This window comes from Pseudopodoces humilis, chromosome 7, assembly GCF_049639895.1.
Source record: "Pseudopodoces humilis isolate 2021_Gansu_Grassland_sample_001 chromosome 7, ASM4963989v1, whole genome shotgun sequence".
Lineage (NCBI taxonomy): Eukaryota > Metazoa > Chordata > Aves > Passeriformes > Paridae > Pseudopodoces > Pseudopodoces humilis.
Window position 1 is genome coordinate 32,218,085 of NC_142206.1, and position 25,103 is coordinate 32,243,187.

Genomic DNA, 25,103 nt, shown 5'->3' on the forward strand with positions numbered 1-25,103 from the left:
GAGTTCTCTCCCTCATAAGCAGCATTTTTAACACTTAGCTGTAATCATGGAAAACAGGAACAGTGGATCCCGCACAGCTGGTGACTCAAGTGTCTCTAGTACTGTTGAAGGCCAACAGTGACAACCTTTCCAAACTAATTTTTTCCACCTTGTTGGTTTCAAAATAGTTCCAACAACTGCTAAAATTATTTAACTCTGTTACCAATGTGATTGCTAGGGCAAGAGAGCAAAACAAGGGCTATTTAGAGCTTCAGTGTTTTAGTTTTCCTGCTCCCCTTGAAAAGAGTCACCCAATAATTTTTTGCAGGATCCAGCCCATTATCCATCTTATAAACAGTTAAATGCAAATAGGCAAGAGACAAAAGAAAACTTAGGTAAAACCATATGAGACTTGGACAACAGTTCTTTAGATTGGTCAGTCTGCGGCTGAATGCCCACCTAATGGAGACAGCTTCCCAGCATTACCATACTCAAGAGTGATGCAGTATTTCTAACTCTTTTGTGGCTTGCAATACAACTTTTAAATACTATTTATGATGGGCATTTAGTAATCAGCAGCCATCATCATCAGATGCACACACAGACTGTAAAAACTCTATATGATGGCAGAGAAAGCTGAAGACGACTTCAGAACACACAGAAAGAAAAGGAAAACAAGTTATGGAGAAAAGACATGGAAGATCAAGTCACTGTAACACTTCCCTCATAGGCAATATAAGCAACAACAGAAAAGCACCTAAGCACATTGTCATGTACAGAGACGGCCAGCTCCAGCAAAGGGCAGTGGTAACTGTTGACAGCAGCAATATGTTTGCACAACCCCTTTCTACTCCAGAAACAAAACTCACATATTTTCAGTTTCAAAGAAGTAGTTCACTACACCACTTGCTGTTTACATGGGATACAAAATGGCAAGTTACTTACACAGAGGGCTAGGAGGTGCCACATGTAAATAGATTTGTATCCTAGAAATGTAGTACTGGAAGGAGAGCTCATACAGGAATGGTTTGGCAGGTTGCAATATTGGAGTAAGGAAGATTAGCCCATAACTCAAAGCCAGTTTTACATGCCACAGTAAGTTTAATCATCTTAACAGGCTTTCTTATAGCTACTTTTAGCACTGACCACGGAAACAGATTTGATCAGTACTGGGTCCACATTTGGAAGGGTGTCTCCTCTTCCTCCAAACAGTTATTATTTGGTCAGCTTACTTACCCTGATCCATATTACTCAAAATCAGAATGCAGAAGAGGTTTTTGTTGGTGGTTTAAAAAATAAAAAAGCAGCAAATGCCAAACATGAAATAATTGTTCATGTGCATTACCTTGAACTGACATAGATAACTGCATATTGCTAAAAGCATTGGATATAATTTGGTGGCTACTGAGATGTGCCTGGAGTCTGCCAAACCACCACTTAGCTGAAATCACAACTAATTTGAGAAGCTTATTCTGTCAAAGACATTATTTTCACCAATATTCCCAAACCCATCAAGTCGGGGCATGGATATCTAGAGATACAAGTTTCTTGAAGATCTCCTTTTTTCCTTTTCCTTCTAGGCAAAACCATGTATTGCCAGTGATTCACAGTATGCATTAGTCAAAGCACAATTAAGTCAGATCCCATTGTGTGTGTACACACACTTTCCAATCTCAAATAAAAGGTATAAAATGTGGATTATTTTTTATTGTCATACATTTACTTGTTATGTCTGTTTCCAGACTGTTAAATTACACCTCAGTGTTCTCAAATTATGGAAGTGATGATACAATCCTACAGACTGAAGTCTTTCTGTTCTGGCACAGGATCCCATAGTGATCCATGACAATAAGCCAAAAGGTTCAGGAAACAGTGATACAAAAGGCTGAGTATTAATTGCTAAATGACTTGGATATTTTTGTGAATTCTCTTTAGAAACTGGCCACCAACTCTGTGAACTCCAGCAACTGAGTTTGTCTTGGCTGTAAAGAAAAAAATAAAAAGAAAAAAGAATAAGAAACAAAAACCCCCCACAAAACCCACCACCACCACCAAATCCCCCACCCCCCCCCCCAAAAAAAAAAGAAGAAAAAGGAATGAGAAAAAAGAACAAGAAAAAGAAATCAACAAGAAAAAGGAAACAAGAACCCTTACCTATTTTTTTTCTTGTTCAAACCCCCAAGCTTGTGCATTAACCATGGCATTAAGGTTGATTTGTCTGAGATGTAACACTAGGTTTTCTAAATTGTATGAAACCATGTTTAATGCTGAACTACTTTCTCATACGTGTTTTTCACATAGTTCTGTAGTCTTCTCTACTAACTCCTCACCTTATTCGTCACTCAATTAATTTGTCTGTTTCAATTCTCTGGTAGAGGTGCATTCTCACATCATCAATTAAAAACTCAAGTATCTACACTTAATAGTCCATGTAACATTTACACCGGGCAATAAAAATTCTTTAAGTTAGCAACTGATCAAATGAACGGGGAGAATTACTTTATTGGCTGTAACCAATAAGAAAGCATTTATAAAACCTGGAGGCAAATACAACTCAATTTAAAATCATCTATCCTAAACCCTGACCACTGAACTTTCAAATTACAGTTTCACAGGTTTCTACTTGTTCATTTTTCTTCATGGGCTGATTAGTTTTCCTTCCTTTTCTGATGTAGGTCTTATTCTGTAACTTACACAAAGCTTAGAATTATATTCAGAGATATGCATTTTTGTGGTGGGGTCAAGTGGGAACTCAGATATATACATTTTATGTAAAGGAATCTTGACCTCCTCAGCATGATGTCAATGACAAGTACTGCTGTGCATACAAAGCAAGCTGGTATAAGCCCATTTCTCTTTAAAGCATTATAGCAACTCTTAAAAATGGTTCCTACAATAAAAGATGCTGGAGTTTGCAGGTAATACCTGTATTTACTTCTTTTTATTCTGTTCTTGAGCTGCAACATTTCACTTCATGTGCACTGTTCTGAGTGATCCCAACAAAGACTGGAAAAACATGTTATTTTTTTCATTTCAAGATAGTTTTAATTAGGCAATTACAGGTAAAACATTGAAACAGTTTTTATGGTGTTATCTACTATGTCATCTTACAAGGATATGATGTAATAAACCAGTTACAAACTTAAAGACATATTTACATTATATACTCAAAATAACAAGCTATATTCATATTCTTTAAGCAAACACCTATGGGATGAATTAATTAAATTATACATCATTTAGTAGACACAAATAGCAGTTGAGGTTTAATGGAAACAATATACACATGAGGCACTTTGAGGTCATTAGGGTGAAAAGCAAATGGCACCAAGCAAAAGAAGGAAAACCATGTACAGCTTATACTGCAGCTTTAAACACGAAGGCTGCTTTTTCACCGAATGCTTTGATTTCTTTAACGAACCACAACTTTTGTAATTAAATTTTCAGAAAAAAAAAACCAAACCCAAAATGAAAACCCAACAGCCCCCTCAACCCATGTTTATACTTGTAAATGCACCAAAGTTAACAAGTTTTATCCAGCCAGTTGCTGGACTAATAGTACCATAAGGCATCTTTTTAAAGTTCTTGTTTTTGTTGCCAGCCAGTAATCCTGATCTTCATTTTACTAATATGAATGTATAGCCGTACCGGCTGTACATTGTGCCGTAACCTTGGAAAAGATTTAAAGTCTAATTTAAACCTGGGCATTGTTTACACAAGTGTTCGACAGTATCCTTCAGGTACACACAAACAGATCATTCTAAAGAGAACTCATCCAAAATGGGAATGTTATATTCCAACATGCACAGTTAAGGCATTCTTCAAAATACCTTTGTTTCTCTAGAGGAAACTGCATTGGTTAAGACTGTTTGAAACATCTCTTCTATAAGTTCTCAAAGAGTTTTATGACATCGTGCTCTTTACTAAACAGTTACCATAATAATTGTAATTATTATTAGATATTGCTTTAACCATGCACACAGCTGTACTGTGTATCCTTCACAGCTACTGAATTTTATGTGTGAGAGCACACATCCACCTGTGCATACTCACAACTTGATTTGTATCACAAACCAAAAGGCCAAATTCCCTCTGCATGAGCATCAAAACTCCATCACTTTGCTGTGGGAAGACCTTTGAGAGGGGAAATAAATAAAATAGTCATCATAAAAAAATAAAAATAATAAACCCCCTTTCTTATAAGCCCAGTGACACAATCAAAAGAAATTTCATTTCATTCTTTGTCCTTATGCTCCTGTGACAGGCCATCACAACAATTTTAAACCTAACAAAATATATGGTTAAAGGATTTTTACTTCCGTATTAATAATAAATCTTAAGAGGCATGATGAGCTAAAGCATCCCGGTCAGACTGCAAATGACTGTTCTGTAAATTCACGGCTGAAGCACAACCTAACTGTGTGCCTCAAGCTGTGCACGGACAGCCGGGCACCGCGATGGCACCGAGCTGGGCCCGAGGCCGCCGAGCATTCCTCCAGTAGATGGTGCCCGAGCAACGCTCTCCCCCAGCTTCCCCACTGCCACGGGAAACAATCTGCACCGTGACCGCGGCTTTCAACGAGCGAGGGAACTTCATATTCAGTGATGGTTTCCAAAGGCTCGGGTCTGACAAACTACAGCACCGATGTTAAGGGCAAGGATTACAGATCGAGGAAGAAATTTCTCTATTTCCAAGTGCTCAAGAGAGTATTTCAGAAGAGATAGAATGAATGCTACGTGCCGCCAAAACCAGAAGATGCATGAATGCAACAAGCTGTTCTGGAACGGGTATGCTCTATGTCTACCTTCCACTGCTCATCTCCTAAATGTAACAGTGGGTAAGATCCCTAGCACCAGAGGAAAAGTACACGTGCATGCTGCTAAAACCAGTCCTTACGCAACCTCGGATCCTCGCACTCACTCCTTTGGTCTCTCAAAGCAGGCAAGCTGGCTGACACTTGCAGCACAACAGGAACAAGCAAGCACGGGCCCATCAGTAACCGTTTTTAGATGATACAAGTCTTCAAAGAGAAGAGCAAAAGGTGAAAACATTTTAGCAGCAAAGTGGTTAAATGCAAGGTGAAAATATTAATGCACGTATTTAATAAAAATATTAAAGGATATGTGTCATATAAAATACAGTACAGGACCAGGAGTTCCACTATGTTGTATAGTGCTCAGAGGAAACTGCTAAAACTAATTGCTTTCTGAAGTATATATACATTTTCTTATACAGCCAGCAAGTTCTTTTCTTAGGTTATTCATACCTCTCTACCTTGAATTAGGAACCTAGCACTTACAAATATTAAATTCTTCTCATTCACTAGAAAAACATCACCATTTTTTAATGAAAGTTGTTCTTAAAGTTAACAGTCTATTCTAGGCAACCAAGTTTAGCTGAAAATGTGTGAAGCATGAAAAAGCATGAAAACCAACCAGAGTAGCAGCATTCAAAAACATTAAACAGTAAAAAACAAGACTGCTGCTACCAGGTCATATTCTTGGACTTCAGCCATCCAATCAACTCTTAATACAAAACTAGAAGCTCTTCCATAACTTCTGTAGTTATCAAGATATTTGTCATCTTTTTCAATGTGAAATAATACTTTGAGATGATCTATGTACACAAGGCGGTCAATTCAAGCTGTAATATAAATATAAATGTTTTCTTTTAAAAAGTATTTTACAGACAGTTATATACATTTGCTCACTTCTGGGCTACATGGGAAAATTCAGGGGCTTGATACATGCAGAAAAATAATTACACAAAATATACTGAAGAAATGCATGTAAGTGAGAAAAGTAAGTAATGCATTTTTTAAATAAAATGATTTGGTTCTGTGTTTAATAATAAGGGTATACTAAAGTCAATCTGTCCCACTCCAGCCAAGATGTCAAACAGGCACCTTTGCTAATGAATTATGACTGGTTTTAGTGTTTTACATGTTTCTAACAAGTAGTATATGATTCTTTCTTCATAACACAGCACAATATGTAATGCTTTTAAAAATTCTCTGTGGGTTAACTGATTAATTCTTACCTGAAAGTTAGGCTTACCAAGTACAAAACCATAAGAATTACCATACACAGTATACCAGCACTCATACACATGCACACACACACTCTCCAGCCTCCCTCCCTCCCTCCCCAGCCCCACCTTCAAATTTCCCCAATTAAGAAGTTCACTCAGTTTTGCCTGGGCTGTAATTTATTTTTCAAGCTAAGTCTTTTGTTGCTCTTTTTGAACAAAATACACAGTACTTTTGTTCTTGCCCGTTCAAATTAGAAAAAGTTGTGGTTCAAAATAATGAAAACAATTTCACTTTTGTTATTAATCTTTTGTTTTAATCATAGTACTTGATAAACAGCTGAACAGGATCCTAGTTTAACAGAAGGATAAACAAGAACACTGATGACAATTTGTTACAACTGCCTTAATGTACCTTTTGCTTAATGAACATTTGAATATGCAAGAAAGTATTTTTGGAGGACACCCCAAAAGAAAACAACTTGCTGGTTGAACAACAGAAACAACATCCTTTTTGCTATTATGTTGAAATCAAAGTAATTTATATATAAAAATAAATGTTATGTTCTAACAAGAACATTTTAGACAATTACATCTGTGCTTAACAAAAAAATATTGGTCACTCAAGACTAGAATAATTAATATTTTAAAGGTTTTTAGATTATCAGAATGCATGGATACAACTCAACACAAACTGTAGCTGAAGGGAACCAGGACTGAAAATATCAATTTGTCCATCTGGAATAAAAATGCAACTAAATTAACTATTTAAAATACTACCATGGAATGTGACAGTAGATATGGTCCATACCTACTATATCAGAGGGAAGGAAAGTTTAACATGTAATAATTCGTACCTTACACATTTAGTTAAATATAAACATTTGTTATTTATACATAAAGTTGCTTCCAAAAAACTATTAATAAGTGATTTAGTTGCACTTAAAATCAGTTTCATTTCTCATTTGCTGAGTATTAACTTTTCTTAATCTTAAATCAACTGTCACTAGTGCACTTTTAGTTAAAATTTCCCCTCAGATAAGTTTTAATCCTTTTAAAAGAGCCCCCTCACCTAAACCATGAATGTACAAAGTGGCAAAAGTTAATCCCTTTTAGTATAATCATAGTTTATATACTCATTTTATAGCCAATAATAAGAACAGGCTTTCCTTTGCAAAATCTCCTTCACAACTTGCAACAAATGCCACACACTCAAAGGAAATAGTAGTTAGGCGTGGCTAGCACTTGTAAAATGCCAAGGTCTGACAAGTCTTGTGGCTTCCTCCACATCAAGCATCTCTTACGTGAAAGAAGATTCCCTTCAGCTTGCCAAAAAGCTTCCACAAATCCAAGTTAGATGCTTCCTGGAAACAAAGATTTTTCAGCTCTGTTTGGCACAAGACTGATTCATCCTGCAGCTTTATGCTTTCCTCCACAGCACCCACACACCTCACCACAGTGATGGCATGCTCTCAAGGGGAGGTAGCAGCACATACACGGAGCTATGAACGAGAGTGCCACCAGTGCTAACCAGCGTAAGCAGAACTTGTCATCACTAGTGTCACATGAGCAAGGATCAGAGAAATCACCTTCAGAGTCTGACATGCAGTGATACAGCATGCTCTCTGCGCAAAGCATGCAACTAACTTGGTAGATACATCTTTTAATAGGATCGGGCGCATCTTGACATTTTCCTCTGCCATTATCTTCATGATTAAACCTTTCCTGGCAGTATATACAGCGGGAACGCTCACCATCCTCTTTCCTTCTTTTTGAGTTTTTAAATTTTGATGAGGAAGGCTGAGTTTTAAATACCACAGAACTCTTTGAGTCTTTTAGGGAATTCAACTTAGTTCCATCCCCACATGGGTATAAATAGTCAGATTTTTTACTGTCTGATTTAGAAAATGGTATATTTGAGTCTGCATCATCCCTCTCCAGGTCATTCTTCCACATGTCAGGATGCCTGTAGTCTGCATAACGACGTATCAAAATGTCACGAGGGTTTATTCTGACAATTTCATCTTCGTCCTGAAAACTAACGTGTCTGATTGACTTCAGTGGGACCTGAAATGGCAAAGTAAGAGAAGTTCACTATGGTGAAGTCCCAAATTAATGTCAACCTACAATGTAAAACTTAGATTAGAAAACTAAAAAAACAAGTATTTTTTCTCTTGTTGCCTGAGAATAAAAAATTCAGATTATTTTCTCACTACTACAATTTACAAACATCCCCACAGTACTGAGTCTTCTGCAGGGTATTAGGTCTGTGAGCTTTAGCATTCTTTCCTGACTTTTTAGTGTCTTGTAAGAGCTTTGGGTATTTTGGTGTCTACATAAAATTTGATGCTGCTCTGTGAATCATGTTTAGAGTGTTAATATCTTAAAGTGAAAACTAATTCCACAGATTAATTTTGCCTAATGTGCCGATTACATGTGATGATCTGCTGCTTTAGGACCAACGCCCCGATACATTCACTATTGTGTTATCCAGGAGAGGCTTTCCTTAATTCCTGCTGTAAGTTTTCAAACTCTCTCCAATTTATAACAAGAGTATTGAATACTGGTAAGTTATTATCAAAGCTCGGTTCTAGATAAGGATTTTGCAGTACAAAGAATAAGATTCAGTATGATGCTCAATCAGTAACAGCATCTTCTGAATGCATTTCCCCTTAACTAATATACACTACTTAAATTGATTAGTTTAGGACACCAGCAGGCGAAGACCCAAGTACTTCTTAAATTCTCAGTTTGTAATGAGCTGACCATAATTTAAGACCTTTTACTTCAAAAAGGCAAGTAATAAGGAATGTGTTAAACACATACAAAACCAGTAGAGACATTAATAGTTGTCCATTCCACCTTACAATTAAAGGGGATGGAGGCATGAAAAAGTTAACAAAGATGACAAAATTCAGATAATCATCCAAACTGAAATACTTCAGGCTTTAGATATCTAAGTGTAAGATAGTGGATTGCCACTAAATGTTATTGAACTCACATTACAAATGACTTGCAAGCAAATGTGCAAATAAAGACAGGATAAAAATTTAGCACATGTGTATAAAAGTAGCTCCTGAAAATAGCAGACAGTGCAGCCAAAAAGCAAGGGTCTCAGTATGCCCCAGTATTTCTACCTTACAGGCAGGCAATTATTTTCCTACACTGTAGGGCTATTATAATCAGAGCCAGATTATGAGTGGGCTTCAAGTCAAATTCTGCCTTTTTCTCTGTCAAGTGCACAGCCTGTAAACCATCTCTCAGGAAAGACAAAAAACCCTTGCAATCCCTAACCTATTTGTCTTACAGATTCTTCCAGAATCATGAATTACTTGGGAATAATCTTTGGCATCAGTACTGTTGCTTTGAGAGGGTTTACGTTATTAGTACTCAAATTAATGAGAATTAATGTGTCATCATTCCATAGTCAAGTACAACAATTGAACTGCATGTTCCTAATCTGTTGCAGTGTGTGAAACTGAAGATGATTAGGTTAAAAAATTTCTATGTCACTTTGTATGTGTCTATGCTCCTCCTGCACTGAAGTCTGCATGTCCTGGTTTTGGGGTAGGAGATAGAGAAGGGGAAAGGGAAGGCAGCTGGAAAAGAGGAAGGAAGAGCTTCTTAAAATATGCTGTCTTCTGATTATGTAAGAATATCTGTAGCCTGCTCTAACCACCACTTCCCAGCTCAACAGTCCTTGTGTGATGAGTACAGAACTGTAATTAGAGGTGCTTTGCCCTGGGACTTTCAACTGGAGTACACTAACAAGAACAATTTTTTTTTCTTGGCTCCAAGCCACATAGTTGAACTTCCCCAAGGTTTCAAGGATACAGGGAGAAGAAAGGTTATATCCTATTCAGCTAACATTGCTTCTCTTCCATACTTTCCCGGGTTCCTATGCAAGCAGCTAGGATTCCCCTTTGCATATAAAATCAGACTGCTTCTCAGGCCTATTCTGTTTTCAAACAAGAGGAAGAACGTATTGTTTAGCAAAAGTAAGTAACTATGGCTAATTGCCTTATTTGAACATTTTATGGTATAAATTTATTTAAGAAAATAGCCGCAAAATTAGAATTCCCTATGTTACAGGCACAAAGGATCCTTACCCCACTGTCCACATAGAATATTATGCATGCACTTAAGACAGTAAATAAAATCCATTGTTTAAAAGAAAATATCCCTAAAACCTCAATATAAGAAACCAACCCTCAACCTCCCATTATCCAGACAGCTATGAGCCATTAAAGGTCACTACAAATACTAACAGCTGTAGAATCTGACCTCTCCTTAGCCTTTGAAGGCTTTTTATTTGTTTGAACAGAACCCACCACATACATAGAACTCATTTATTTTTTTCAAGTCTTGAGCCCAACACCTGAAAATGCTTAACTGGCATGTTACAAATAAGACACCATTACATTCTTTATGTCACTGATATTAAGAAATATTTTTTGAGCAGAAAATTCTGAAAAATAAGCAAACTGCAGAAATCCTGGAAAGAGCTTACTCATAGAGTATTAAATGGGACCTCAGTGAATGCATCAAGTACATGAAAACCTATGAACAATTCACAACCCAAATTTACAACCCAAATTCAGATAGGTACAAAATAGCAGCAAAATTTAATGAAAATAATGTACCCAGTCCTCTAAATTGTCAAAATTAAAACTCAGTACAAATGTCACCTATGTGAAGCTGAAGCAGGAACGGAGGTAGAATGTTACAGCAAACTGAAATTCCACAGAGAATCGGATTCTGAACATGACTAGCCAACCAGAAATTAGGCAGAAAATTTTTGTTGAAGCAACTGAACCCATAAGTATCACACCTCACTTGAAGGGGTGCACCTGTAAACAAGGCACAGTCAATTCCTTGGTACTGTAACCTTTGCTGCTTCTCCTCTAAGAATATACCTAATTTTGCTCACCTTGCAACTTCTCAATATGAAGACACCAGCAGCTGCCTACATCATCGCAAAGCACTAAGTTCAACAAACATCCATGTATCAGAAGCTGGAATGCTGAAGGACTTGAGTATTTTTTTACTAACAGTCAAAATATTACAGGTAAAATCTGAATTGTCATTAATCACTTCTTTAGTTGGAGCATGTACTTCTTGAGCTATTCAACTTATGAGTACACTCTTATTTAAGAGTGTTCAAACTTATTTACACAAATTGAAACAAACCTAGTAACTAGCTCAAGATCTGCTGTGCCACCTGGTCCCATGCATGGAGTTTAGCAGAGCCAGTGCAGTGTGTACACACACAGAATGTGAGGTTTTGGTGACCTGCCTGTGTTCTAAATGTGTGTACCACAAGACCATGCAAAAAGCAGAGTGTCTGTTGCTTGCAGATGGTGCTATAATATAAGAAGAATATTTTAAAGAATATCTACTTAAATTTTCATGGAATCTCCCATAACTTCCCTTTTCAAGAACTGAATTCTAACACCGTAATTTGAAAGAAATTTCTATTTAATTTCTATCAGACACAGGCTAATCAGTTTAACACAATGTAAATTATCGCTTTCTCAGTAGCTGATTTTATACATGCTTTTAAAACATACAAGTATTTCAAGCTATTGCATTTTTCTTTACAGTGCAAGGAAGACTAACAGGATTTAGATCAAGCCATTAAATATTAGCTGTTAATATCACCCATCCATTCTACTCAAGCCTAAAAAGTATCTACTATTCCCTTTGCAAGTAAATGGGAACAAGGAAAAATATGTACCTTAACAGAAACAAATATATGATGTGACTTATATGAAGAGATAACTGGAGTAGATCAATGATTAAAGATCAAAAATTAGTAATTTCAAGCTTCTTAGTTCTCCAGGTAACACTGCTTGCTTCTTTTGCCTAATAAAGCAGCTTAAGAGTAGCTGATATGAGACTTAAGTACAATCCTATTTTTCTCTGCAAAAATAACTGAGGGTACTAAAAAGCTTTATTTCAAGCAGCAGGAATATTTTTTTGGTTCTTCAAAACTAGTTGAACTTGCATTCTGCTTTGACTTCTGTTATTCAGCACATTCTTAAAAGCTTTCCATGTCTTTGGTTCTAGACATAAGACCATCAAATTAATTAAAATCTAACTTACTAAGACTACTTCTACAGTCCACAAAAACTGTCATTTCTTTTAGCTGTAGAAAAGAAGAAAAATGTATAGTGCTAAAGGAAAAGCTGTACCAATGGCTGAATACTTGTCATACATAACTGATATATATATAAATAGAAATGTTTTCTTTTCTGCACCAAAACAGAGTACTTTAGTTTAAATAGGCATTTAGAAAGCATAAGCAATGTTTCAATAAAAATATTTAGCAGTGCCCTACTGTACAATGCATCCAAGACATCAATTGTAAAGATACTTTCCAATATTTCTAAGCAGAACAGTATTAGTATATATGCAATCAAGATTGAGCTAATGTCCAATTAACATTTTCTGAAAAATTTTAAACAGATTTTTAAGGCTGCAGATACTGAAATCTCCAATACAAAACAGACTTCAGAGAAATTAAAGATTTATTCATGCAGTCTGGTGCATTACAAAGATAGGTAAATACCTTCAAAAAGCCTTCCCTATGCCATAATAATGCTAGAATATTCCAGCTGCAAAGTTCATATTGAACATTTTAAGAAGGTGAGAGCACACAGACTTAGAATGCAGTGATTTCTTGTCAGAAACTACATACTGTGCCATTAATAGAGCAAGCGAAGTAAGGACTGCTTCTTTTATTGTTATTCTTACCTGGTTCGGTTGGCTAGGGAAACAGACTCTCCTGGTGTTGAAATCCTCAAATGTGGAAGGCCTTAAATTTGCACTGTTGTAAGTTTCACTGGTTACTACAGTTTCATGTTGAAAAAGGTGATCTTTCATTAGTGAACCTGATGTGTTTTCTTGAGCAGTCTAGAACACATAAGAACTCCCTTGAAATGATTCTTGCATTTATATGAAAACACCACCAAACCAAACAAGTTCATACATAAATGTGTTAATATTCTACATAATGTATTAGAGGTATCTAAAAACACAAGTATTCTTAAATGCACATTTTTTAAAGCATTTCAAAGTAGGCAAGTATTTTCTTTACTTTGAGTCAGACTTGGTAAGTACAGAATTTTTCTGCAGACAGTAAACAACTTGGGCACTAGAGATACATGCCTTTGAAATACAGTTGCCAAATCAGACTTCTTTATGGAAGTAGAGATGAACCTGTCTCTGAGATGGATGTTTTCTCTAACTACCCACGAAGCTGCCAGTATTTACAAAAACACAATTGGAGAAAAAAAATTCTGAGACTAATAGGGCAAAAGCTAGTCAGATCTTTTAATAAATTAAAAGCAAAATCAGCTGGAGAGGAAGAGAAAGTAATTTTTAGCCTATACTGGCCCAATTAAAAGATGTAATTGCAGCAAGTGTGCATTAAACATGTAATGACTTTCTTTTTGCAATTACAGTTGTATTGGGCAGTTTGATACAAAAGTGGGACCATGAAGCAATATATGATGAGATAGCTGCAGGACCTGTGCCATTCAGAAGAAGGAAGAGGAAGTATGTTTGGGTAGAACACTGGCTTGCAAGATGATCCAATTTCTGAAATGGATTGAAAAACAAACAGTTCTCATTCTTTAAGCTTGATTGACTGGGATACTTAGGATACAGCAGAGCACTTTGATACAAATTCAATTGGGTCGCCAAAAATGTACTGTATGTTTGCACAGAGGAATGCTGTAAAGTTAACTGGCTGTCATCATGGATAGCACTGAGAAAATTCTGGCATCATCCAGCTTCCAGCAATGAGGCTGTTTCACCTTTATTATGAGGATTTGTATGTATCAAGAAAACATTTAGAGGAAAAGAACAAAAATACTACAGAAAAATACTGAGGCAGAGGCAAACCTAAAAGTTTGGCAAGTTAAGTATTAACTTGGAATCATTAGTTTCCACTTATCAAAATACTTTAGGAATTTATTCCAGGATTACATTAGTACCTCACATAAATAAAAGCCTAATGTATCAAGTTTTAAGACATCTAGATAATATGAAGTAGCTGGTCTGTAGCTGATTTTGTAGGGGAAAGAAAATCATCACATCACTAAGAATTTATATATTGTTTCACAAACATCATGTGGGAAAACATTAAATTTAGTGATTAATTCATGATCAGCGTAATTAATACTAGAGAGCATACACCCCAAGAAAGACAAAAGCTCACTCAAGCAGGTTAAAGTTCCCCTGAAAAACTTTGAAGACAGGCAAAATGCCAAAAATAAGTACTATTTGCAGATCCTTGAGCATGACACCACCATGAAGTAATTGATCCTGTTATTGTCAAAATTTAATTTTCTGGTCAAACATTGTTGGGAAAGAAATATAAAAGAAATACTGGAATGACTGGCAACAATTAGACTTCATACATGTATACTTATTTTAAGAGCAAAACCCATCAAATATTAGTGCAATAGCAGACATCTTCATAGCAGGAGGTACGCCTGGCAGATACATTGCCCAATGACATAAAAGCTTCCAAAACAGTGGCTCAAACCACAGAAGAGCTGTATTCAAAATGAGGAAGAAATGCCTACAACCATTTTTGGTCTGAGCAATGTTTAAAATGACTACAAGCATTTAAGCTAACAGCTAGAAGCCATTTTACAGAAACCACAGTGATAAGCATCCCCTTTCCCCTTCCCCTAGCTATTATAAATCTGAGTGGTCTAGAGAGAAGGGAGAAAGCTGCAAAAACTTCTACTCCTTCCTTCCCAGGGTAAAAACACATACTACCCACAAGCTAGTCTTTATCCCTGGGTGAGATTTGCAGCTGCCTGCATTATTTCCTGTCCCTGCAGGTGATTCACAGCTTTCTTCTTTAAAAATAAACTATTTGCACTACAGAGCAAAAAAGGACACACACACATGCTCACACAGGCAGACACAAGTACTCCCCTTGGCAGTCAAGGAGGGCTCCCTCTAATGAAGGACACAGGCACAGATCATCTCTTACTGTGCTAACTAGCAGTGCCAGATGATGTACGAAACCCAAACCTTAATCTTAAAGCAAACCTTTGTGCCCTATACACAGAAATTATCAAAGAATGCTTTTAGAAAATTCCAACACAGATACCACAATTTAAACTAATTGACTTCAAGGACAAATTTTGGGGTGGCAGCAGACAGAGAAAAACATGTGACCTTTTGTAAGGCAGGAACTCGACAGACAGCATTTCTGAAAGCACAATGCTCAGCTTACCAACCTATACACTACAGGTAAGTGGACACAGACTAACTTCTGGTATTAAAATGAAAAGCAATCATTTCAGTTCTTTAGCCCATAAATATTCATTATGCCGAATTACAGAAATACCAGATGAACATGCTGAACTCTGCTTTTAAATTAAACTGTAGTTAGATACATTCAAGCCACATTTATTAGTATCCAAAAACCTTTTCCTTGGACAACACTTCTTGGTCCAATGTGATGTTTTATTACAAGGTCATAAACACCTGAAAACCCACATTTATAATGTTTCCATTATACTGACAATCTGAAGTAGGAAGCCCTAGAAACAAAAATGGTACTGTGTTGAAAATACATTTAAGCAAGAAGTAAACATATAAAGTTTTCCACAAGAACATGTACAGAACAAATATACAGAGTATCACACACTAGCACAGATGTACACATTCTCCTTTTCTACTGTCCAAAGCAATTACACCGCCCACATTCAATATTCTTTAACCACAGCCTGCAAAGTACAGTACTGGCATAGGTTATTCAGTATCATCTGTAAAGTAACCTACGCCAGTTTTTAATGCACAACGGAAATCTGGTTTGCTCCCAGCTGCTGGTATAATAATTACTGTCCTATGGTTGCTAAGAGATACTCTGAATTTTTTTCCAAGACTACTAAAACATTTCTGTGCGCTCAAGCAAAAGGATGCTGGGTAAAGCAATAAAATGACTCCAGCTGTAGCTCTCCAGCAGAATTCAAAGCCAGATGACAGCTGTAGAGAAAATGAAAACCAGACTGAGCTTCTCTTGTTCTTCAGATTTTCTCTCCTTACTTCTCCCAGTTTGCCAGAGTTAAGTCTGGGAGAGAATTCAACATTGTTCTGCAAACATTGTTAAAAATGTTCTCCTCTAAGTAAGTTTAATGATTACACAGAAGGATGGATGAGAGACCACATTTCTGCTGCATCCCAGTTCTTGCATTTACTTCCCATGAGGCTCCAAAATCTGCTGTTTGATGCTAACAACACAAGAAACATTTAAATGCTTTTTCCTTAATTTTTCAATTCTGAATAAATGATACAGGTTTCAAAAACATCTGAATGACTTCTTTCTGCTTTGGCTATTTCTCAGACTGATGGAGCAATATATTTGGCAAAGAAACTCTATTATTTTCAGGTATGTGCTTCTCACATAGACTGAAATATTACCTAGATTACTCTGAGTATTTCATACAGTTTAAACTAAAAAATAAGACATTTGACATGCCTCTTTTTTCAAAGGCTTTTCCACCCGAAAATGTAGAGAACACTATATGTAAAGAGGCTGCTAGGTGAGGAAAAAAAATATAATTTATCCACTTTTTTACATACAACTCCAACAAAAAGAGCTTAATAAACCAAAATGATTTAGCACAATGTATGAATATATTTATTTGAAACTGATAATATGAATTACTATTACTTTTAGTTCTAAGAACTGGACCTAAGCAATTTATTAACTGCACTAAATATTTCTAATCTTTAGTGCTTTACCATGTAGTATTGTCTTATCCATAAAACAATAGAGTATGCCAAGGGTAAATTATTTCACATTTTCTTAAAAGTCATAATGTTATTTTAGTAAAATAAAACTTCTGCAAACATTCTATTAGAGACAAAATAAATTGAGTAGTCATTAAAGGCCCTTATGAAGAGGTTACTAAATAGTGTGTTTACAGAATGGCACACGAAGAATTAATGTCTTCCCTGCCTGCACCAAAACACCTAAAGATGCATGGAAGCTGCAGGCATTTTCCCATTCCTATTAACAAAAAGTCCAATGTACTAACTTCTGAGAGAACAAGACAAACTTTTTATTTTCTGCTAATAATTTGCCAGTCTACAGTTTTCTTCTGCCAGCAGTAAGAAACTCAAAAGCATAAGTGATACAAATCTAATTACCTCAAAACAGTTAAAAAGCGATGGTAGCCTATAACACCAATATGGCTGAATCAACAAAAACTGAAAGAAATTAAAGCTTAGCTACTCTGTTTTTCAGTTCACAAAAGCAAGACTTATGCATTACAGGCTCCAAAACCTCCACAAAAATAATTTTAAATGTATGAGCTCTAGATTTAGATTTACTTTTAAGGAAATAAAAATTATTTTTTTTTTCAGTTAAGCTAGATAAGTTTTAGAGCAAGAAGTTTACATTTGGAAGAGGAAAAGAACCTGAGCAAATCTGTTAACAAACAAGGAAACTGCCTTACACAAGCTGATTATTTACTCCATTCAAAATGCAAGGTTTTATACCAAAAAGTTTATACTAAACTTCCTAACAAAACAAATTCCCAATGTGTATTTCCATGTAGGTACATATACTTTTCCAGGTTCCATTTACCAACATTTTAGGAAGTCAGATAGCTCTGCCTTAACTCATTTGTGTATTTCTGTTTGAAATTAATCTGGTAAGACTAGGGCTTATTTGATGATATGAACAATTTGCATCTAATAAGTTAATTAAACAACTAAAAATAATTGCAATAATTTAAGCAACCATGAAAACCCTTAAGGGATCATATTATTTTAATGCTAGGATTTTAACATTATTTCTAAACAACAGAGAGGCTAAAGAAACTATAATGAAACTATGTCTTAAAATGATAAATTTGATCTTCAGCAAAAAGAATAGTTTCTCTGGGAGATTTTATTTACAAAATGTAAATTAAAAACCAAAAAATTTAGTGAACCAAGGTATAACATAGCAAACCAATTGCTTGCCTAGAAGGCAAAAGACAGGAGTTCAGTTTTTGGATTTACATTTAAGATATGCACATACAATTTTTGGATAATCACCGTTTCTGCTAACTGCTTCTATAAAATGTGATGATACTTATTACAAGGAAGCAATGAGATTTCACACTGAGATGATAATTTTTGATCTTCTTTGAATCATTTTTTTTGCTCTCTATAGCACAAAATTTAACCAGCCAGTAAAAAAAGTTATTAAGCATGTTTAGCTTTCTTCAGCATCTAGTCATCTTCATTAAAAAACCAAACAACAAAAACAAGCCATTGTTAATGAAATTTATGTACAAACTAAATACTATATTTATACTTCAAATGTATACTAAATAAAGGATCTCTGCTGTGTAAGATGACTAGAACAGTATAGGAAAAACTACTCTTTAATATTCTATCCACACTCCAAAATGCCCTTGCATAAATATACTCCAAAACACACTCAAAAAAACTGATAGAGACTTTAGAAAACAGCTTATAAAATAAACAAGGAAACAAAAAATCACTAAGCCTTTTAAACTACACAGAGGTGGCAAGAAGTAGGGGACAAGTCAACATGACTCTTCAAATACTCAACACATTATCTTTAAAGAATGATGGCCTTATGCATCAGGTTCAAAAGACCCTGGGGTATCCAGTTTCACTTATCATAGTATCAATCTTGGAAGTGGAAGGAATTAATAATTTAAGAGAACGTGGACTATTTGGCATTTCAAAGGTATTTTTGGAGGCTAGACTTGATGCCTATAACTAAAATGGTGTAGCTTTTCTACACTCATGTTCATAATCCTGCAATTACATCTTCACTATTGATACATAAACCTGGTTTAGACGAAGCATAGCTAAACCAGGGTGGATTCAGTTTTCTCTGCATTTCTGGGTTTTTTTCTCCCTTCTGGTATTGTTACTGATGGGCAATGCTACCATCATTTATTTTACTTTATTGTGCAGAGATATGGTGAGAGATATTGGCTAGCTTTTTTGCTTTTAGAAAACAGGATATCTACCCACAGTTAAAAAACGTCTATTGTGATGAAGTCACTAAGTATGCTTTCCTGTCTAGAATGTAAAAGATAGTTCTGCCAGCAGTTTGTACCACACAAGATTATTTGTACCTGTAATATATATATATATATATATAGTGTGTGTTTTTATATATAAAATTTGGTTTACAGACATTTTAAAAAATACATACATTTATTTTTTAAAATAGAACATAACGTAAACCTGTATTTACAAATATAAATAGGTGGTATATTGATATTCACATATATAGAGTAGATATAGTAAATACACTTTTCTCCACTTTCCCAATAACAAATTTGTAACTGTAATGAATCTCAGGTATTTTCCTCAATTTTGGCATCCCTATATAGAAACGTAATAACTAGGCAGCAAAATCAAGAGGTAATTGGTTCTAATCTCATTAGTCCTGTAGAAACTGTTCAATTATTAATCCTTGCAACAAAGCATATTTAAGCAAGTCCTTTAAAAGCTGATTAAGGACCGCATTAACTTTGGCACACATTTCCTTCACCCTGACAAAATCTCATTTCTTTTTAAAATCTGAATTATCAAATATTTTAGCAATTTTACTTTCAAGTGCCTTAAAAAAAAGCACTGCACATAAAGAACAGGTGGTTACATAGCCAACACTTAAACAAAGAAATACATTTCTTCTACCATAAAATGAAAAGATATCAGGAGACTTCTGAATTGCCACTGCATTGCGGTATCCTTTCTAAATATTTGACTCTCAGCTGAATGTCTCTTTGAATGTCTTCAAAGTCAGCTGCTAGTGACTTGAATTTGTGTTCTAGAGGTTCTACTTACACTGATACAGGATTTATTACTGCATAAGTGACAACACTTTTTCCCAGAAGAAATCAGTTAGCAACATTATCAGTTTTCTGAATAGTCACTAAGACCTCTGAGCCAACTTGTTTCTTTAGCATCTTCATAATAATTTAAATTTCTGCACTCTGAAAACTGAATATATGTGTGAATGAAGACACAGCTTTCCCTAAAATTTTAAGTAAGAAGGAAGAAATTACAAGCACACACAGACACAAGTAGAATTTATTCAGATATATTACAGTTATTTATCTCGTGTGTGTGTATATTTGTCTCCATAATATTTTTTTATACTGGCTTTTTAATTACATAGATTCTTGGATATTACCAAGCAGTGCTATGCATCAGTTTTACAGTATTTATGGTATATGATATGGTATACATGTAAAACACTGGAACTCTGAAGCATGGTTGGACATAAATTTTTATCTCTTAAGCCATTATGACCTACAGAAATAGAACAGTGCAAAAAAAGATCAATAAAAACTTAAATCTCAACAAGCAACTACTTTATCTTCAGTGTGTTTTTAAAAATTGTCTAAACTTTGGACTAGATTCTCAACCATTGTCTCAGCATCTTCTCAACTCTAACCATTTGATGTTAGAAGTGTTTTATCACTGCAAAGTGGAATTTAAGAAAACAAACAGGATGTACAAGTAAAAAGATTTTTCATCCCTCTATTTGCTGTTTCCCAGAAGAATATTTCATATTTCAGTAAGATCAAAGAGGACATAAAACTTGAACAGACATTTTGAACTCAAAAATTAAAATCAGGATACTTAATGATCCTATGGATTAAATAATAACTACTTCGTTTAGGAGTATTCTAGATAATTGTTCTGGAACTTATTTAATTAAACTGATTTTTACTATTGCTCTTATTTTGCTTATTCTCACTAATGAGAGCAAAAGCTGTTCAGTACATTTATAAAAGAAAAAATTCACAATTAATTTAAAAATTTACTTACTTGAAAGCAGTCTTCTGCCACTTCAACATCATTTTGGGAGGGTGGATAACCTTCATATAAAGAAAAAAGTAGACAAGGTTATTTTCTTCATATTTACCGCTTACTGCTTCCAGTAACCCACATAATTTCTCAATATCCAGTGATGATGATATAAATATTCTTGTTTACCTTTTTAACCCATAGATCACTGCATTTCAAGTTGATTTAGTAAGCATCATTCATTTCTACACTCTGCATTTTCTGTACTGAGTATTCCTAGCCACACTCCTCTCTGTTGCTCCCACCTTCCTTATAAAAGCATTTTCAAAGCGTCATCAGCATTCAGAAGCAAGGGAGTACATTCCTTTTAATGTAGAATTTTGAAAATTAAAGGCAGACACATTTAGTTGGCATGAATGCACACTGTGCTGTATTTTGCTATAAATCAGCAGAAATTGAAACTGTGAGACCCTAAAAGAAAAAAATTACTCTCATGTTCTCTAATTATTTGTCTTGAAAGGATATTGATTATACCAATAAAATTCCAAAGCAGTCATTAGAGTATGTCAAAAAGCATTTTCCTTCAGAAACATGCTCCTCCCTTCATCAGTAGGATAACACACACAAAATCCCTAAAGTTATTTTTTACAAATTGGAAAGAGATGTTCATTTAATTCAATAAACACCTGTTCTCTTCCCTCCCTGTCTCAATCCAGCAAAACATATATATATATACATGTATATATATATGTGTGTGTGTATGTATATACATATATGTGTGCATATATATGTGTGTGCATATATATATATACACACATTAATATATTTTCAGCTCAGAATCTAGGCTTGATGATATCCTTCAGTTTGTCCACTGGTTTCCACTAATTGAGTCAAGCTCTGGAACCAGTTTGCCATATTGCTATCCAAGTAAATTCTTCTGTTCCTAAAAAAACCCCGCCCTCAGAACTATGCTGTCACCTGTTAGTGAAAAATAAAACTATCAACTAAAAGTATGTGCAGATAATGAGAGAACTCAACAGGTCACAAATCATTCAACTTCCCAGCTTATCCTACAACACAGGAGTTGCAAAATGCTTCTAAGATCCAAGTGAGAGAATATAACACTCCAGCTTCCTCCATTTCTTCATGTCTAAAAGAAAGAGGGAGTGCTTTATTATGTAGGGAGGGATGTTTCAGGAAATTACATTATTAAGGTTTGTGAAACAATTTAAGACACTTGGATGAATGGCACTTTAGAAATGCCAAAAGTACTATTTCAAAAACTATTAAAATTCCAATATATTATGGTTTAATCTGCATCCTTAAATACTGTCAATGTAAATGTTACACAAAGTGCTTTGACATCTTTTTTAGTTAACACTCAGTATTCCTCCATCCCACCAAGTTTTTTACCAGAAATATGTACCTTGAGAAATATCCTCCACTGCTCTCCGAATACCTCTATCAAATGCTCTTGCATCAGCAGGACTCTGAAATGTGAGGCCAAACTTTTTGTCATCAATCTTCCAGTGGTAAAAAGTAGGAGTAACTTTGTTGTAAACGAGGTCTTTCTTTAATGTGCATTCTAAGACCACCTTTCAGACAGAAAACAGAAGGAAAATATATCAATGACCAATATATAAAATTTGAGAACAAAAGGTAGTCTTTGTGAACTACTTAAAAACATACATCATAGAGGTCTCTTTTAAAATTTCTTCCTGCTATGAGGATGTAATTTTAACTTCATTTCCATTACAGCCAAATTATTCACTATCAATTGCTGATAAGTAGAATTGGTTGAAGACGCTATTTGTTTACTGAGTCTATCTTCCTATTCAAAAATGTCATATCCACAGAAGTATCTCACACCTGCAAAAACCAGTACAGACTTGGTAGATGTTCAGCAAATGAAACAGGTCGCATGTCCCCAAAAAGCATTTTGTGTGCTGATATCAAATTTTAGTGTAGCACTGGGATCTACAAAATATTTTAGCGCTAGACTAACTCCATGCTGCTTTCAGGCAGATTTTCAGATTTCTCCCAGAAAGTCTATTAGACAAGTAAAAGTAATACAAGAGAATTGTTTAAAAAAAATAAATTAATAAAACCTAAAATCTTTATGAATGTACTACTGCCTGCACCTAAACAAAAATACATTTGTGGCTCACGTTCGACTATAAAAAAACCAGTAATTGTGTATAATTATCAGAATTATTTGGCTACAAAATCATTACAGGTATACAAGCACATTCAGTTATAAAGCAAAATCACAGTCTTCACACAATCATAAAAGGGTTTAGGTTGAAAGAAACCTCAAAGCCCATCCCATTGCCATGGGCAGGGACACCTTCCACTAGACCAGGTTGCTCACAGTTCCATCCAAAATGGCCTGAACACTTCCAGGAATGGAGCATTCACCACTTTTGTGGGCCACCTTTTCCAGTGCCTTACAACCCTCAAAATAAAGATTTTTTTCTTAGTATCTAATCTAAATCCACCCTCCTTAAATTTGAAGCCATTCTGCCCTGTCCTGTCAATATATCTCTGTTAAATAATCCCTCTCCAGATTTTTTTGCAGGCTCCCTTCAGGTGCTCAAAAGTCTTATTATTGCCCCTTTGAATAGTCTGGTTTTAAAAATATATTTGCACTTTTACTTTACTGGCAAAAATTATTTTAAGCAACATTGTTACACTGAGTGTTTATTGATTAAAAAAAGTCGAATGTGAACAAGAAAGTATGGAGGGAGACGCATTGATCTGCTCCCATAGCAGTATAATAAAGCCCCCAGCAAGACAACATGTCTCTGTGTATTGGTATTTGATGATGAAGGAATCTCACTATCATTTCAATAATATGCTATCATTTCACTGATGCACTTTTAGAATTTTAATTTTTTATTTTGTTACATATGTGGCTTTCTAAAAGAGAAAATACAAAATTCCTCACAGGATATGGTAAAATTAGTTTAAGTATACACAACTGAGAAAACCCCTCAAAAAAATATATATTTATATGTATACTTAGGTTATTGTTACATAGTCTGTGTTCCTCTCCTTTCATTGTCTAACTATTACATAGGCAAATAGGGTTTTTTTCTCTTGCTCTTCATTATTTATTCCCCCTACAACCCACCAGTAATCATCTCCTCTCAACTGTTACTGCCTTTTACCTCTGCGTCTAGAAGGATAATATTCTTTCTGCACATATAAACTCCTTCAGCACTAAAATAATTTTTAGTTTCTCCACTCAGATCTCCCTTAATAGTCAACAATGTGTAGGTAAAACTGCCTAAAAGAAAACATAACAAGGAACCTGTTTCTGTAGGTCTGTAGGAAAAGTTGTTGCAGGCAGGAAAAAAAGGATTATTCTGCAGTTCTAAGGTGCATCAAATAATTGTTCCTTGTTCCTCTGGATGATTTTAAACTTGCTTCCTCTTTCAAAGAGCAGTTAAAAATGAAGGCTTCTCACACCATTGTCTTTTCTAGGTCTGAAAGCTCTTTAGAGGGATCTCTAATACATTAACACCAACTATTTTCACAGTATAGTTTGTGTGCAGTGTCATCCAAAACATCAACAGAAAGGACTGCAAGCTTGATTTTATAGCATCACAATGAATTTCTGGTGCTGAAGGGATTAATCCAGATTACTTCATACTGCAAAATTCATACCCAATAACAATTTTACCACTAGAGATAAAAACTGGATTAAAACTTCACTTAGTAGAAGCTATGGTTTTCAGACACACAAAGCGAACTAGAAAATCCCCAAACCAAATCCCTCCAGCCCAAGAAGCACTTACCCCCACTTCCAACCCTCACATTTCTTATAACAAGCTATGATTAACAAAACAGGTAAACATCCCATCCAACACTAATTGTTTTCAACTTGATTCAAGGAAACAACATTTGAGGGGGTGACACTGATTTTTTGCCATCTAAACCTGTATGAAAACAGACCACAACACAGAAGATATAAGTGAAAGGGCATTGAAAAGGGAAAAATATGTTGCATCAAAACTGTGTATGTTATCAGATATAAGAATCTGTACAAGCAAGACTTGCTATAAAGACTTGTCTGCCCTACCTGAGAGAAAACTGAAAAGCTGTAGGTCTCAATTAACAGTGGAACAGCAATTTATAAACATCCAGCCCTTCAATAGTATTTCTTATATCCAGAAATACAAAAAATCCAAATCAAATAAAAAAACATACCAACCATCCCCAGAAGAATTTTTCTCTCTTTTCTCTCGCTGAAACACTTCTATGCTTTGCA

General features: G+C 35.2%; 1 protein-coding gene across 1 annotated transcript in view; it reads right to left on the reverse strand.

Moving 5' to 3' along the window:
* Positions 1 to 3,037: 3,037 nt before the first annotated feature.
* The window catches only part of SPRED1 (sprouty related EVH1 domain containing 1), a 61,356-nt gene continuing 39,290 nt past the window's right edge, over positions 3,038 to 25,103 (reverse strand). Inside the window, exons 3-6 of the mRNA XM_005520332.3 lie at positions 22,257 to 22,425; positions 20,852 to 20,901; positions 12,764 to 12,922; positions 3,038 to 8,074 (exon numbers count right to left, since the gene is read on the reverse strand). Coding sequence (XP_005520389.2) covers positions 7,415 to 8,074; positions 12,764 to 12,922; positions 20,852 to 20,901; positions 22,257 to 22,425 — 1,038 coding nt within the window. The 3' untranslated portion in view covers positions 3,038 to 7,414. The remainder of the gene's footprint in view (positions 8,075 to 12,763; positions 12,923 to 20,851; positions 20,902 to 22,256; positions 22,426 to 25,103) is intronic.